This window comes from Spermophilus citellus, assembly GCF_964194105.1.
Source record: "Spermophilus citellus genome assembly, chromosome: 1".
In the NCBI taxonomy this organism is placed as follows: domain Eukaryota; kingdom Metazoa; phylum Chordata; class Mammalia; order Rodentia; family Sciuridae; genus Spermophilus; species Spermophilus citellus.
Window position 1 is genome coordinate 291,748 of NC_138182.1, and position 15,424 is coordinate 307,171.

The window sequence follows — 15,424 nt, forward strand, 5'->3', positions numbered from 1 at the left end:
GACCAGGTCTGCCTGCAGCTGCAGGTCCCCTCCCCTGACCACTGTCCTGTCTCTCTCAGCATCCTCGAGTGCCAAGGCCTGCCCATAGTGAACGGGCAGTGCGACCCCTATGCCACCGTGACACTGGCCGGACCCTTCAGGCAAGTGGCTTTCCTGTCCTGCCCCTGTTTCCTTCTGGTCCTGGGGGGCTGCGGAGTGGCTGCAGGTCCAGCTCTGGAACCAGAAAGCCAGCACCTCCTCTAGAGAGTGAGGCGGGTGCAGTTTGGGTGGGATATGTCAATTTGACTCCTTTTTGTTTTGTTTGTTGCTCTAACATGACTTTGTGAAGGAAGGCCGCCTTGTGACCTTCACACTGGTGTTTCTGGCTCAGCGAAAGCTCCTGATTTGCATGCCACCTGGAGGTGGGACAAACAGGGATGTTTATGAGATAAACCAAGGCAGAAGCTACTGCAGGATAGCTCCGTTTCAAGACAGATCTGCAGCCAACAATGTCGTTTCTGGTCCTAACCTTCCTCTCTTGACTGCAGATCAGAAGCCAAGAAGACGAAAGTGAGAAAGAAGACCAACAACCCCCAGTTTGACGAAGTGTTTTACTTTGAGGTTGGTACTGGAGCAGGGTGAGCCAGAAAGCCCACCCAGCATTCTGGTGAGATGTTCCCATCACCTGGAGGGGCTGCCCCACCGGCCCAGGGCCTCTCCTCCCTCCCTGGGAAGAAAGCTGCTTGTTCTTCCTGGCCTGGCCCAGAGCAGGGGGAGTGACAGCCTACTGCTGCCCAGTCCTCAGGACGGGGGTTTTGACGGCTGTTTGGTTTTGGGGCTTTTTATTTTTCTGGCTGTTCCACCCCAGTTTCCCTCCTCAGGGTGAGGCTTGTTTCACCGGAAACGTGAGGGTTTGAAGCAAAAGGGGAAATGATTCAGACCCAGAGGTCTGCTGGCAGCTTCTTAGAGCATGTGGCAGAATTAGAGGAGGGTGAGGCTGAGGTTGCGCAGGCAGGCACGGGTGGACACCGCCCTGGGCGTGAGGGGCATGTGGCAGTGTCCTTCCCAGCATGTTTTACACACACACCAGGCTCTGGCAGAGAGGGGCATTCACAGGGGAGGGTGGGCAGGAAGGCAGGTTTACTGCAGCCTCAGGGTCCCTAGGCAGGTGCACCATGGCCAGAAGACGTGGGAAAGCTTTCCCAGTACAAATCACCTTCCCAGCTGGGTCTGCCTGTCTCTAATGTGCAGAAAGCAGGTTCCATTTGCTAAAAACATGGTCTCCACCCACTGGGCTAACTCATGTGGTGATCTAGCCAAGACTGAAAGCCCAGGTCTGGAGATGCCACCTGCACCTCCCTGAGAGCCAACCTGGTGGGTTGCTGTTCAGGCAGGGTCCCTGCTCCCTTGAGCCCCAGGCCCGAGGGCAGCATGCTGCTGGACCAGCCCTTCTGCCCTCACCTCAGTGACTCCATTTGGCTTGAAGCCTCAGGTCCCAGGGCCTTCTCATTGCCCCCCTGCCTCCTGGTTGGGCCAGTGCAGAAGCCTCCAGGAAAGGGGCCCATGACCAGGGCTGTGCAGCTCCCCCAGGGCAGAACGGGGTGCAGTCGCAACAGCCCCCAGTCCATGTTTTTCCATATCAACCCGAGGACACATCTAAAGCCAGTTTGAACTGCACAGAGCCGCCTTCACCTGAGAGCAGCAAGCTCCGGTGCGGTGGCAGCAGGCACTCCGTGGGCAGCAGGTGCTCCCTGGGCAGCAGGCGGTGGTCAGGCCAGTGTGGGCAGAGCAAGCAGATACACTGACAGCAGCACCAGAAGCCTGCTTAGCAGGGGAGCCTCTGACAGGGCAGGGGCTTCCTGGGGAAGTGGCATTCCAGAGACCCCTGCAGGAGGTCACGTGACCTCTGGAGCAGGGTGGCAGCATGCAGCCAGGAGGAGACACGGAGCGCACCCAGGGCACTGCTAGCTTTACAGTTGCAAATTAAACTTGGAGGCTCGGGGATTTAAACAACATGACCTGGTCAAGTTCTGGATTGCAATACAGCTCCAAAAGCTTCTAGATTTGCATCAGCCCGCTGATACGAAGAGGAGGCACAGCCAGCCTGGAGGGGCAGTGCCCCTGTGAAGGGCCATGATGGGCTGCAGCAGGTACTGCCAGCTCTGTGGGGCTGCTGGTGTGTGCTGGGCCTCCACTGGGCCTCCACCACGGCACCTGGCCTCCAGTTCCTCTGCTCCCTCCTGTGTTTTGAGAACTGCCAAGCCCTACAACATTGGGAGGCAAAATGCTTGATCTTTCCGTTTTCTGATGCTCACTGGGTGCAGACTTGTGGAGCTGCTCTTGAGGTTACAGGACCTACAATAGAGCAGGCTGCACCCGGTCACAGGGTTGAGCGCAGCTCCTTGAATAGGTGTCCTCGTAACCAGCCAGGGCTGGACGGGAAACTGCAGGAGCAGTGGAGCTGACCAGAGAGGGCCTGGCCCTGCCGGTCTGGGGGCTGAAGCCGCCCACTGCACACTTTTTGCCCCTCCTGGCAGAATGCAGCCTCTGCTGTGGCGCTCAGTGGCCTCGGGGCTGTGGGGACAGTTCCAAGGTCAGGAGATGGCACTTGAAGCCTGAATCGTGCCCCAGCCCTTCCTGGTCTGGCTGGTCTGGGCTGCAGGATGCAGTGCCACAGACTCCTGGTGGCTGGGCTGTGGGTCTGAAGTCCTGTTTCTCTCCCTGACACCAGGTCACCAGACCCTGCAGCTACAGCAAAAAATCTCACTTTGATTTTGAGGAGGAAGACGTGGACAAACTTGAAATTCGGTGAGTGGAAAGTCAGGCCGCGCTTCCCACTGGGCAGTTCAGTCTGAACTCGGCTCCTTTGTTGTTTATTTAGTGTCTCAAAGAAGGGGCGAGGATAGAAATGAATGCCACTTGGTGGTAATTTAGCACCAGGATTATAGGAGTGCTGACCAAAGACCCTGCATCCAACCTTGTAGACATTTGGGGGTTGGTGAGGAACACCTGCTCTGCAGCCAGCCGGCTGCGCTTCCTGGCTCCTAGGCAGTGTCTGGGTGAAGGTCGGATTCGTTCACCAAGACCACCCAAGGCCATGTGTGGGAACGCAGTGGCCACTTCTGTTTGGGATCTTGTTCTAAAGCCCTTAGGGCACAACCTGTGCTTGTCAGAGACCAGGTCAGTTTTAGAAAGCACCAGGGCCGTCCCCCCCATAGCACTGGCCTTTGGAATCCTGCTGGGTGCAGATCTGTGCTATGCAGCTCCTCTCTGAGCAGGTCCCTCACACATCCTCGGGGCTCTGCGTCTGTGGGCTGGACACCCCTGTGGGGCCTGTGTGTGTCTTCCTGCTCTGCCCGTGCACACATCATGGCGGCTGGGCCTTCTGTGAGTGCTCTCCTGGGCAGCCTTCCTCCAGGGCACTGATACTCTTTGAGGCTTCAGGACAGTGGCGTGGGGACTGCTCTGCTCAGGTCTGGAGCCTCCCACCCACTGTGAAGAGGCAGATGCAGGGGGAGGGGGAGGGGAGGTAGGGGGCCCTCCACCTCTGCGCTGTGGCTGCCTGGGATGCTCCTGCTGCCATCTAAGTTGTTTGGTCAGGACTCCCACTGGGGCCAGCACAGTGGGGTAGAAGGACTCCAGCAGCGCTTTCCACTCCCCACAAGCTCACCTGTTTCTGGCGGAATAGCTTGACCCTCTTGGTGAACCGTACTCACTGGCACTGGTAAGGGCAAGGAACCACACTGCGTCTCCTAGAGTCTCTCCAGCAGGCACCTGTGAGACTGTCAGTCCCAGGGCAAAGCTGGCTGGGCCCCAGGCTGTCAGTCAGACCTAGTTCTGTGGCTCAGAATCCCAGGGAACACAAGCCTTCTCCCAGGAAAGGGGCCGAGAGCCCTCTGCTGTGCTAGGCTGGACTCCTTGGAACACAGTGTGGGCTTGTCTGAGTGCCAGCTCCATGCAGACCTGGCCACAGCCCCTTCCTGGGGCAGGGGTGCCAGCCTCTCTGCGACTCCCCTAGCAGGTGTAAGCAGCTTGCAGAGGTGGAATCTGAGTTCAGGGTCCTGTGGCTGCCACTTCCACACTTACCAGGCCGGTCCCACAGGTTAACCCCAGGCCAGGCCTAGGGTGGATCTGAGGCCCTGCCAGGGCCTGTGAAAGCATGGGCTGTGGGCTGCTCCTTCCTGGGTTGGGCACAGACACTGACCAGTGGCTCAGCTCCACTGCACGCAGCAATGCCCGAAGGTGCCCTCTGCCACCAGCCAGGAGAAGCTGAGTCCTGGGGTCTGCTGCCCCCAGGCCCCAGCTCGGGAAGTGCCTGCCTTTGATTCCAGCTGCCCTGGAGCAGCAGGCCTCTGCCCTCAGCCACCCCTGGTTTGCTGTGGTCAGTGTCGGTCTTTGCTGAATGACTTCAGGATTGGAGGCCTTTACACAGCCCCCCTGAGAGGTAGCCACCAGGCTCTTCCCAGGGCTGAGTGCCACTCCTCTCTCTCAGCGTCGACCTCTGGAACGCCAGCAACCTCAAGTTTGGAGACGAGTTTCTGGGGGAACTGAGGATCCCACTCAAAGTGCTGCGACAGTCCAGCCCCCATGAGGCATGGTAGGTGGCTGCACCATTGGCGCAAACAAGGGGGCCTCCTGCTGGTCCCACAGGAGCAGTGCCAGCACAACATGGCCAGCTAGAGCTAGGCCCCCTGCTTCTGCAGAGCAGGTCCCAGCCCCATCCAGGGTAGCCACTGAAACCCACCCAAGGTCAAGGGACTTCATATAGGACCTGCAGCCTACGGATCTCCAGCAGCCTGACCAGGGAAGTCTAGGTGGAGAGAGGTGACCAGACTGGATAGAACTGAGGGAAGGGTTCCACTCAGAAACCACTGGAGCAACGTGGCCACTGCACAGGCCAAACCTCCCTCTGACACAGAAGCCACACCACCTCGTGGAAGGGCTCCAGCATGGCTCGTGTGGCAGTGTTGATCTTCAGGGCGATGCCTGACCACAAAGCTTCCCCGCCCTCACCCACTCTTCCTTCCAGAACGTGCACTGCCTCCCCTTCTCGCCCTCTTCTCTCCCCTCCTGCTTCTAGGGACTCTATCTTCTGTCTGTGGCCCTGTGGGTGCCCCAAGAGACCACGCCCTCAGGTGTCCTGCAGAAGGGCCTGGAGCTCCGTAGGATGTCTGAGGCAGGGCTCCTAGGACTCCACCTCACCTGCACCTGCCTCCCTCCCAGGTACTTCCTCCAGCCTCGAGACAATGGCAGCAAGAGCCTGAAGCCAGACGACCTGGGGTCACTGAGGCTGAACGTGGTCTACACGGAGGACCACGTCTTTTCTTCTGACTACTACAGGCCCCTGCGGGACTTACTGCTGAAGTCTGCGGACGTGGAGGTGTGTGGCAGCCCGCTCTCCAGCCTCAGGGCAGAACTCTGGTGTGGGGTCTCCCCCAGCACCCAAGCCTGCCTACCACCCTGCCAGGCCCAGCCCAGGCCTATCACCCCAGCCCCTCTGCCGCTGTGGCCACAGAGCCTTGCTGGGTAGACTTTCTACCTAGGACTGTGACCCGTGTCTGGTCTGCCCAGACCCCAGTCTGCTCGCTGGCCGGGACCCCACCCCTCTATTACAGCTAGGCCTGTGCACACTGGGGGTCTTGATGTGGGCAAAGAGCTGTTCATGCGCTGACCCACCCTCCCCTGAGTGGGGGGTCTGGGGCCCTCAGGCACTGCTCCTGGGAGTGGGGTGCCCCATGAGGGGATGGTGTGGTGGGGAGCTCGCCACTCACCAGGTCTCTGCACAGCCTGTGTCTGCGTCAGCGGCCCACATCCTGGGCGAGGTGTGCAGAGAAAAGCAGGAGGCAGCCATTCCGCTGGTGCGGCTCCTGCTGCACTACGGCAGGGTGGTGCCCTTCATCAGTGCTATCGCCAGCGCAGAGGTGAAGAGGACCCAGTAAGTGCCATGTGCCCCCACCACCCGCCCCACCCCCTCTGCCCTGCCCAATCCTGTCGCTGCACCCTGACCTCTGGTCCCATGGTTCCACCCTACAACCTCAGCCCCCTGCCCCAGTGCCCTCCAGTGCCCTCTGTCCACCCCACATCCAGCCCCGACCTACGGCAGCAGTCCAGAACCGGTTCAAGCACAGGGTTTGAGGGCAGTAAGGTTGAGGTTCCCCGGGAGCCAGGTGAGTTCAGGGCCACACACTGGTTTGATTCTTTGAGACTGCGTTGACTTCTCTGGGAGAACTGAGGAGGCCTCTGGGAAGGAGGGACAGGATGCTCTCCCGGGGACCGTCTTCCTGCTCTGGGAGCTGCAGTCCCTGTGAGAGCTCCCTCTGGAGTCTAGGGCTAGAGGATGGTGCTGCTTCCCCGTGTTGATGGAGAACCTGGGAGTGACACTGCAGGTGACAGTGTCCAGGCCACTCAGTTCTGTCTCCCCTGGCCTCTTGAAGCACCTGAGGCTTTGATGCAGAGACGCCTGGACTCTCTGAGAACACTTCTCAGGGCGGAGGCCAGCTCTGAGCTGACCAAGGGCAGCAGAGGGAGACCCTGTCACTTCACAGCAGACCCTGGAGCACTCCTGTCCACTCTCGATGACTCATGCCTAGGGACGGGTCCCGCTCCTTCTGCCTCCAGGCGATGACAATCAGCACCCCCGCCCACCCCCGTTTTCCAGGGACCCCAACACCATCTTCCGAGGGAACTCGCTGGCCTCCAAGTGCATAGACGAGACCATGAAGCTGGCGGGCATGCACTACCTGCACGTCACCCTGAAGCCCACCATAGAGGAGGTGAGGCCAGGTGCCCACCAGAGCCAGCACCCAGCAGCCCAGGTGGTGCATGTCCTTGGCTTCGTACTCTGCATGTTCCAAAGTCTTCATGGCTTTCTCAAAGACAAAAATACTTTTAAAAACCCCTTATTCTGTTAAAGAGAGCAGCACTTGTAAGAAAAGCTGACTTTTCCCAGGACCCGCCTTTCCCACATTCTGTGGGTCGCTGCATCCCCTGAGCATTGCAGTTGTGGCAGTCCCTGTCCAGGTACTGGCCATTCACTTGCCTGACCCCTAGTGGCTGCCCCAGCACCTCTGTGTCCCTCTGTGTCCCTCCTCTGGCCCCTGCTGCACGTCCTGCTGAGACATTCTGACCTCAGGATAGTTTTCACATCTCGGGACCTCAGACAGTGCTCTGGCTGGGTCTGTGGGCAGAGTCGTGGCAGTGCTTTAAGTAACAACCTAAACATCTTTGAACAGATGGGAATCTGTCTGGAAGACTCCTGGCGTGGCCTCAACTGAGGGCTGCCCCTGCCTCCTGGCTAGGGGGCTGGGTGTGCTCCTTGTGGCCCTGCAGTCCAGGCCAGGCCCGGCCCGCAGCCCTGTGCAGGGTCTGCAGTCGGCTGGCTTCCAGGGCTGGTGAGGCCTTGCCTCAGGCAGTGCCCCTTCTTCATGTCCTTCCAGATATGCCAGAGCCACAGGTGCTGTGAAATAGACCCCGTGAAGCTGAGGGATGGCGAAAACCTCGAGAGCAACATGGTAGGGACCACTCTGTCCCCAGGACTCTTCCAAACCTCCTGGTGGGGGCTTCTGCCTGGGCCTCTGGGACACTGTTCCGGGCAGGGAAGGGACGCTAGCTGGGCACAGAAGCTCTTCCCCGGCCATAGGTCCTGACCGTGGCCATGAGCCTGGGGGAAAGCACCAGCCTGTGGAAACTTGTCACCTCCAACTCCTCTCCCCTAAGCTGCCTGGAGGGCCATGGCCCACTCAGCCAGCCCTGCCTGACCCCTTTGTGACAAACACAGGTGCCCAGACTGGACAGCTCAAGCTGCTCCCAGGGCTCTGCCCCATTTTCCAGAACAGCAGAAATGGAGGCCAGCCCATTTAGAGGCACGTCCTGGTGCTGGGTGCCTCACCCACAGGGGAGGAGAGAGGGGTTCCGAGTGGCGGCCGGGTGTGACCTCTCCCCTGACGACGAGTCACGGCAGCTGTTCACAGTGTATTTTAAAGGGCAGACTTTTTAAACAGAAGTTCATCTGCGGTGTGGCCACTCTGAGCCAGTCCCTCCCGGCCTGGCTCGGGCACTCCCCGTGGCTCGGGGAACGGTGCCTGGCACTGTGTCCCCTGCAGGAGAGCCTGCGGCATTACGTGGACCGAGTCTTCTCTGTCATCACCAAGTCAGGGGTGAGCTGCCCCACCGTCATGTGTGACATCTTCTTCTCCCTGAGAGAGGCTGCCGCCAAGCGCTTCCAAGGTGAGCCCGGTCGGCCCCAGGTGGTGACCCACGACCAGCTGCCCTGGGCCCTCCAGCTGCCAGTGTCCCCAGTGGGTGAGAGGGGCCTCCATGCCCTGGCTGCCCTGCCCTTCCCACAGTGCTGCCTTTGACTCAAGGCCCTCGTGGGCCCTCTCCCTCACCAAGCACCTGCAGCACTTTGGGGACTAGACAAGGAGGCTTTGCCGGTGATTCTGGCCCCTTTCAAACCCCTTCCTCACCAGGCCTGCTGGCACCTACCTGGAATCCCAGTGTCTTCGGCGAAGGTGGGAGAATGACAGGGTCAGAACCTCAGCACCTTAGGGAGGCCCTAAGCAACTTAGTAAGACCTCTCTCAAAATAAAAAGTTCCAAAAAGTTCTGGGGACTTGACTCAGAGGTTAGGCTCACCTGGGACCAATCCAGGAACAGAAAACAATCATCAGATAAAACGCATCTTCCTCACGCTGGCTCCTGGAGGAGGGGCATTCCCTCCTACACCCCAGGCCCCATGAGCCCTCACCACAAACCTGCACACGCCTCCCTGCACCCCTTGTCCCTGCTGCACAGACCCCTCAAGTCCTTACCCCCTACCCTGCACACACCTCCATGCACCATTGGTCCCTCCTGCACAGACCCTCACGTGCCCACCTCCTGGCCCTCCTCACAACTCCCTGCACCCCTTGTCCCCTCCTGCACGGACCCTCACGTGCCCACCTCCTGGCCCTCCTCACAACTCCCTGCACCCCTTGTCCCCTCCTGCACGGACCCTCACGTGCCCACCTCCTGGCCCTCCTCACAACTCCCTGCACCCCTTGTCCCCTCCTGCACGGACCCTCACGTGTCCACCTCCTGGCCCTCCTCACAACTCCCTGCACCCCTTGTCCCCTCCTGCACGGACCCTCACGTGCCCACCTCCTGGCCCTCCTCACAACTCCCTGCACCCCTTGTCCCCTCCTGCACGGACCCCTCAATCCCCCACCTCCCTCCCTGCACACACCTCCCTGTACCCCTTGTCCCCTCCTGCATGGACCCCTCATGCCCACCACTCCCTCCCTGCACACATCTCCCTGTACCCCTTGTCCCCTCCTGCACGGACCCCTCAATCCCCCACCTCACTCCCTGCACACACCTTCCTGTACCCCTTGTCCCCTCCTGCACGGACCCCTCAATCCCCCACCTCCCTCCCTGCACACACCTCCCTGTACCCCTTGTCCCCTCCTGCACGGACCCCTCAATCCCCCACCTCCCTCCCTGCACACACCTCCCTGGACCCCTTGTCCCCTCCTGCATGGATCCCTCATGCCCACCACTCCCTCCCTGCACACACCTTCCTGTACCCCTTGTCCCCTCCTGCACGGACCCCTCAATCCCCCACCTCACTCCCTGCACACACCTTCCTGTACCCCTTGTCCCCTCCTGCACGGACCCCTCAATCCCCCACCTCCCTCCCTGCACACATCTCCCTGTACCCCTTGTCCCCTCCTGCACGGACCCCTCAATCCCCCACCTCCCTCCCTGCACACACCTCCCTGTACCCCTTGTCCCCTCCTGCATGGACCCCTCATGCCCACCACTCCCTCCCTGCACACATCTCCCTGTACCCCTTGTCCCCTCCTGCACGGACCCCTCAATCCCCCACCTCACTCCCTGCACACACCTTCCTGTACCCCTTGTCCCCTCCTGCACGGACCCCTCAATCCCCCACCTCCCTCCCTGCACACACCTCCCTGTACCCCTTGTCCCCTCCTGCACGGACCCCTCAATCCCCCACCTCCCTCCCTGCACACACCTCCCTGGACCCCTTGTCCCCTCCTGCATGGATCCCTCATGCCCACCACTCCCTCCCTGCACACACCTTCCTGTACCCCTTGTCCCCTCCTGCACGGACCCCTCAATCCCCCACCTCACTCCCTGCACACACCTTCCTGTACCCCTTGTCCCCTCCTGCACGGACCCCTCAATCCCCCACCTCCCTCCCTGCACACACCTCCCTGTACCCCTTGTCCCCTCCTGCACGGACCCCTCAATCCCCCACCTCCCTCCCTGCACACACCTTCCTGTACCCCTTGTCCCCTCCTGCATGGATCCCTCATGCCCACCACTCCCTCCCTGCACACACCTTCCTGTACCCCTTGTCCCCTCCTGCACGGATCCCTCATGCCCACCACTCCCTCCCTGCACACAACTCCCTGTACCCCTTGTCCCCTCCTGCACAGACCCCTCAATCTCCCACCTCCCTCCCTGCACACAACTCCCTGTACCCCTTGTCCCCTCCTGCACAGACCCCTCAATCTCCCACCTCCCTCCCTGCACACACCTCCCTGGACCCCTTGTCCCCTCCTGCACGGACCCTCACGTCCCCACCTCCTGGCCCTCCTCACAACTCCCTGCACCCCTTGTCCCCTCCTGCACGGACCCTCACGTGCCCACCTCCTGGCCCTCCTCACAACTCCCTGCACCCCTTGTCCCCTCCTGCACGGACCCCTCATGCCCACCACTCCCTCCCTGCACACATCTCCCTGTACCCCTTGTCCCCTCCTGCATGGACCCCTCAATCCCCCACCTCCCTCCCTGCACACACCTCCCTGTACCCCTTGTCCCCTCCTGCATGGACCCCTCATGCCCACCACTCCCTCCCTGCACACATCTCCCTGTACCCCTTGTCCCCTCCTGCACGGACCCCTCAATCCCCCACCTCACTCCCTGCACACACCTTCCTGTACCCCTTGTCCCCTCCTGCACGGACCCCTCAATCCCCCACCTCCCTCCCTGCACACACCTCCCTGTACCCCTTGTCCCCTCCTGCACGGACCCCTCAATCCCCCACCTCCCTCCCTGCACACATCTCCCTGGACCCCTTGTCCCCTCCTGCATGGATCCCTCATGCCCACCACTCCCTCCCTGCACACACCTTCCTGTACCCCTTGTCCCCTCCTGCATGGATCCCTCATGCCCACCACTCCCTCCCTGCACACAACTCCCTGTACCCCTTGTCCCCTCCTGCATGGATCCCTCATGCCCACCACTCCCTCCCTGCACACAACTCCCTGTACCCCTTGTCCCCTCCTGCACAGACCCCTCAATCTCCCACCTCCCTCCCTGCACACACCTCCCTGTACCCCTTGTCCCCTCCTGCACGGACCCTCACGTCCCCACCTCCTGGCCCTCCTCACAACTCCCTGCACCCCTTGTCCCCTCCTGCACGGACCCTCACGTGCCCACCTCCTGGCCCTCCTCACATCTCCCTGTACCCCTTGTCCCCTCCTGCATGGATCCCTCAATCCCCCACCTCCCACCCTGCACACACCTTCCTGTACCCCTTGTCCCCTCCTGCACGGACCCCTCATGCCCACCACTCCCTCCCTGCACACACCTTCCTGTACCCCTTGTCCCCTCCTGCACGGACCCCTCAATCCCCCACCTCCCTCCCTGCACACACCTTCCTGTACCCCTTGTCCCCTCCTGCACGGACCCCTCAATCCCCCACCTCCCTCCCTGCACACACCTCCCTGGACCCCTTGTCCCCTCCTGCACGGACCCCTCAATCCCCCACCTCCCTCCCTGCACACATCTCCCTGGACCCCTTGTCCCCTCCTGCATGGATCCCTCATGCCCACCACTCCCTCCCTGCACACACCTTCCTGTACCCCTTGTCCCCTCCTGCATGGATCCCTCATGCCCACCACTCCCTCCCTGCACACAACTCCCTGTACCCCTTGTCCCCTCCTGCATGGATCCCTCAATCTCCCACCTCCCTCCCTGCACACATCTCCCTGGACCCCTTGTCCCCTCCTGCATGGATCCCTCATGCCCACCACTCCCTCCCTGCACACACCTTCCTGTACCCCTTGTCCCCTCCTGCATGGATCCCTCATGCCCACCACTCCCTCCCTGCACACAACTCCCTGTACCTCTTGTCCCCTCCTGCATGGATCCCTCATGCCCACCACTCCCTCCCTGCACACAACTCCCTGTACCCCTTGTCCCCTCCTGCACAGACCCCTCAATCTCCCACCTCCCTCCCTGCACACACCTCCCTGTACCCCTTGTCCCCTCCTGCACGGACCCTCACGTCCCCACCTCCTGGCCCTCCTCACAACTCCCTGCACCCCTTGTCCCCTCCTGCACGGACCCTCACGTGCCCACCTCCTGGCCCTCCTCACATCTCCCTGTACCCCTTGTCCCCTCCTGCATGGATCCCTCAATCCCCCACCTCCCACCCTGCACACACCTTCCTGTACCCCTTGTCCCCTCCTGCACAGACCCCTCAATCTCCCACCTCCCTCCCTGCACACACCTCCCTGTACCCCTTGTCCCCTCCTGCACGGACCCTCACGTCCCCACCTCCTGGCCCTCCTCACAACTCCCTGCACCCCTTGTCCCCTCCTGCACGGACCCTCACGTGCCCACCTCCTGGCCCTCCTCACATCTCCCTGTACCCCTTGTCCCCTCCTGCATGGATCCCTCAATCCCCCACCTCCCACCCTGCACACACCTTCCTGTACCCCTTGTCCCCTCCTGCACGGACCCCTCATGCCCACCACTCCCTCCCTGCACACACCTTCCTGTACCCCTTGTCCCCTCCTGCACGGACCCCTCAATCCCCCACCTCACTCCCTGCACACACCTTCCTGTACCCCTTGTCCCCTCCTGCACGGACCCCTCAATCCCCCACCTCCCTCCCTGCACACACCTCCCTGGACCCCTTGTCCCCTCCTCCACGGACCCCTCAATCCCCCACCTCCCTCCCTGCACACATCTCCCTGGACCCCTTGTCCCCTCCTGCATGGATCCCTCAATCCCCCACCTCCCTCCCTGCACACATCTCCCTGGACCCCTTGTCCCCTCCTGCACGGACCCTTCAATCCCCCACCTCCCCCCTGCACAACCTCCCTGTACCCCTTGTCCCCTCCTGCATGGACCCTTCAATCCCCCACCTCCCCCCTGCACACACCTCCCTGTACCCCTTGTCCCCTCCTGCACGGACCCTTCAATCCCCCACCTCCCTCCCTGCACACACCTTCCTGTACCCCTTGTCCCCTCCTGCACGGACCCTTCAATCCCCCACCTCCCCCCTGCACAACCTCCCTGTACCCCTTGTCCCCTCCTGCATGGACCCTTCAATCCCCCACCTCCCCCCTGCACAACCTCCCTGTACCCCTTGTCCCCTCCTGCACGGACCCTTCAATCCCCCACCTCCCTCCCTGCACACACCTCCCTGTACCCCTTGTCCCCTCCTGCACGGACCCTTCAATCCCCCACCTCCCTCCCTGCACACACCTCCCTGGACCCCTTGTCCCCTCCTGCACGGACCCTTCAATCCCCCACCTCCCTCCCTGCACACACCTTCCTGTACCCCTTGTCCCCTCCTGCACGGACCCCTCAATCCCCCACCTCCCTCCCTGCACACACCTCCCTGGACCCCTTGTCCCCTCCTGCACGGACCCTTCAATCCGCCACTCCCCCCTGCACACACCTCCCTGTACCCCTTGTCCCCTCCTGCACGGACCCTTCAATCCCCCACCTCCCTCCCTGCACACACCTTCCTGTACCCCTTGTCCCCTCCTGCACGGACCCTTCAATCCCCCACCTCCCCCCTGCACAACCTCCCTGTACCCCTTGTCCCCTCCTGCACGGACCCTTCAATCCCCCACCTCCCTCCCTGCACACACCTTCCTGTACCCCTTGTCCCCTCCTGCACGGACCCTTCAATCCCCCACCTCCCTCCCTGCACACACCTTCCTGTACCCCTTGTCCCCTCCTGCACGGACCCCTCAATCCCCCACCTCCCCCCTGCACACACCTTCCTGTACCCCTTGTCCCCTCCTGCACGGACCCCTCAATCCCCCACCTCCCTCCCTGCACACACCTTCCTGTACCCCTTGATCCCTCCTGCACGGACCCCTCAATCCCCCACCTCCCTCCCTGCACACACCTTCCTGTACCCCTTGTCCCCTCCTGCATGGACCCTTCAATCCCCCACCTCCCCCCTGCACACGCCTCCCTGGACCCCTTGTCCCCTCCTGCACGGACCCTTCAATCCCCCACCTCCCCCCTGCACACACCTTCCTGTACCTCTTGTCCCCTCCTGCATGGACCCCTCATGCCCACCACTCCCTCCCTGCACACACCTCCCTGTACCCCTTGTCCCCTCCTGCACGGACCCCTCAATCCCCCACCTCCCTCCCTGCACACACCTCCCTGTACCCCTTGTCCCCTCCTGCACGGACCCCTCAATCCCCCACCTCCCGCCTGCACACGCCTCCCTGGACCCCTTGTCCCCTCCTGCATGGACCCCTCAATCCCCCACCTCCCTCCCTGCACACACCTCCCTGTACCCCTTGTCCCCTCCTGCACGGACCCCTCATGCCCACCACTCCCTCCCTGCACACACCTCCCTGGACCCCTTGTCCCCTCCTGCATGGACCACTCAAGCCCACCACTCCCGCCTGCACACATCTCCCTGCACCGCCATGTTACCACCTTCCCACACCTCCCATGTCATGGCAGGGTAGGATGTTCCACTGAAGTCACAGCTCATATCCGAGCTGCTTCCAGGTCTTTCTTCCTGGGGCCTCTGATCCTGGTGAGTGTGTCCTCCCAGCCCCAGAGGATACCATCCCCACTCTCGGAGGGTCAAGGAAGCATTTCCCAAGAACAAATAGGAAGTAAAAATAATGAACAGAACTGTCCTCCCACCCCAGGTGAGAGCCAACCACCAGTGAGACCCCCGAGGCTGGTGGGTCAGGGTTATGACTCCAGATGGTGCCCATGGTGACCGTAAGACAGACAAGACTGGGGCCAGGCACGAGGCCTGAGGAGGGCCAGGATGATAGGAATCTTTGGGTGGCTGTGCTGTGGCACCCCACTGAAGCGGCGTCCTCTGTCCCCAGATGACCTGGACGTGCGGTACACAGCCGTGAGCAGCTTCATTTTCCTGAGGTTCTTTGCTCCTGCCATTCTCTCCCCCAACCTCTTCCAGCTGACACCTCATCACACGGTAAGAGGTCAGCCCGTGAGCTAACCTGTCCCCCCCCTAGTCTGGCCAGTCCCCTGAGCCTGCCCACACGTCAGCAGGGGAGAAGGTGTGAAAGGGAGGGCTGCCTCTTGTCTGTCCACAGAGACGTTCAGCAGACTTTCTGCCCCAACTTCTCTGTGTTGCTGGAGGGATCAACAGTTGGGTGTTGTGACGGGGGCCTTGGCTGTCACCATAGGCCCTG

The 15,424-nt window shown here is 61.6% G+C and overlaps 1 protein-coding gene across 3 annotated transcripts in view; it reads left to right on the forward strand.

Moving 5' to 3' along the window:
• The window catches only part of RASA3 (RAS p21 protein activator 3), an 83,157-nt gene that overhangs the window by 51,534 nt on the left and 16,199 nt on the right, over positions 1-15,424 (forward strand). For all 3 annotated transcript variants that reach the window (XM_081303783.1, XM_081303784.1, XM_081303785.1), the window contains 10 exons: positions 60-140; positions 528-600; positions 2,711-2,787; positions 4,472-4,576; positions 5,203-5,359; positions 5,766-5,914; positions 6,638-6,752; positions 7,416-7,490; positions 8,082-8,205; positions 15,098-15,204. In XM_081303783.1, the coding sequence (XP_081159909.1) occupies positions 60-140; positions 528-600; positions 2,711-2,787; positions 4,472-4,576; positions 5,203-5,359; positions 5,766-5,914; positions 6,638-6,752; positions 7,416-7,490; positions 8,082-8,205; positions 15,098-15,204 (1,063 nt within the window). The remainder of the gene's footprint in view (positions 1-59; positions 141-527; positions 601-2,710; positions 2,788-4,471; positions 4,577-5,202; positions 5,360-5,765; positions 5,915-6,637; positions 6,753-7,415; positions 7,491-8,081; positions 8,206-15,097; positions 15,205-15,424) is intronic.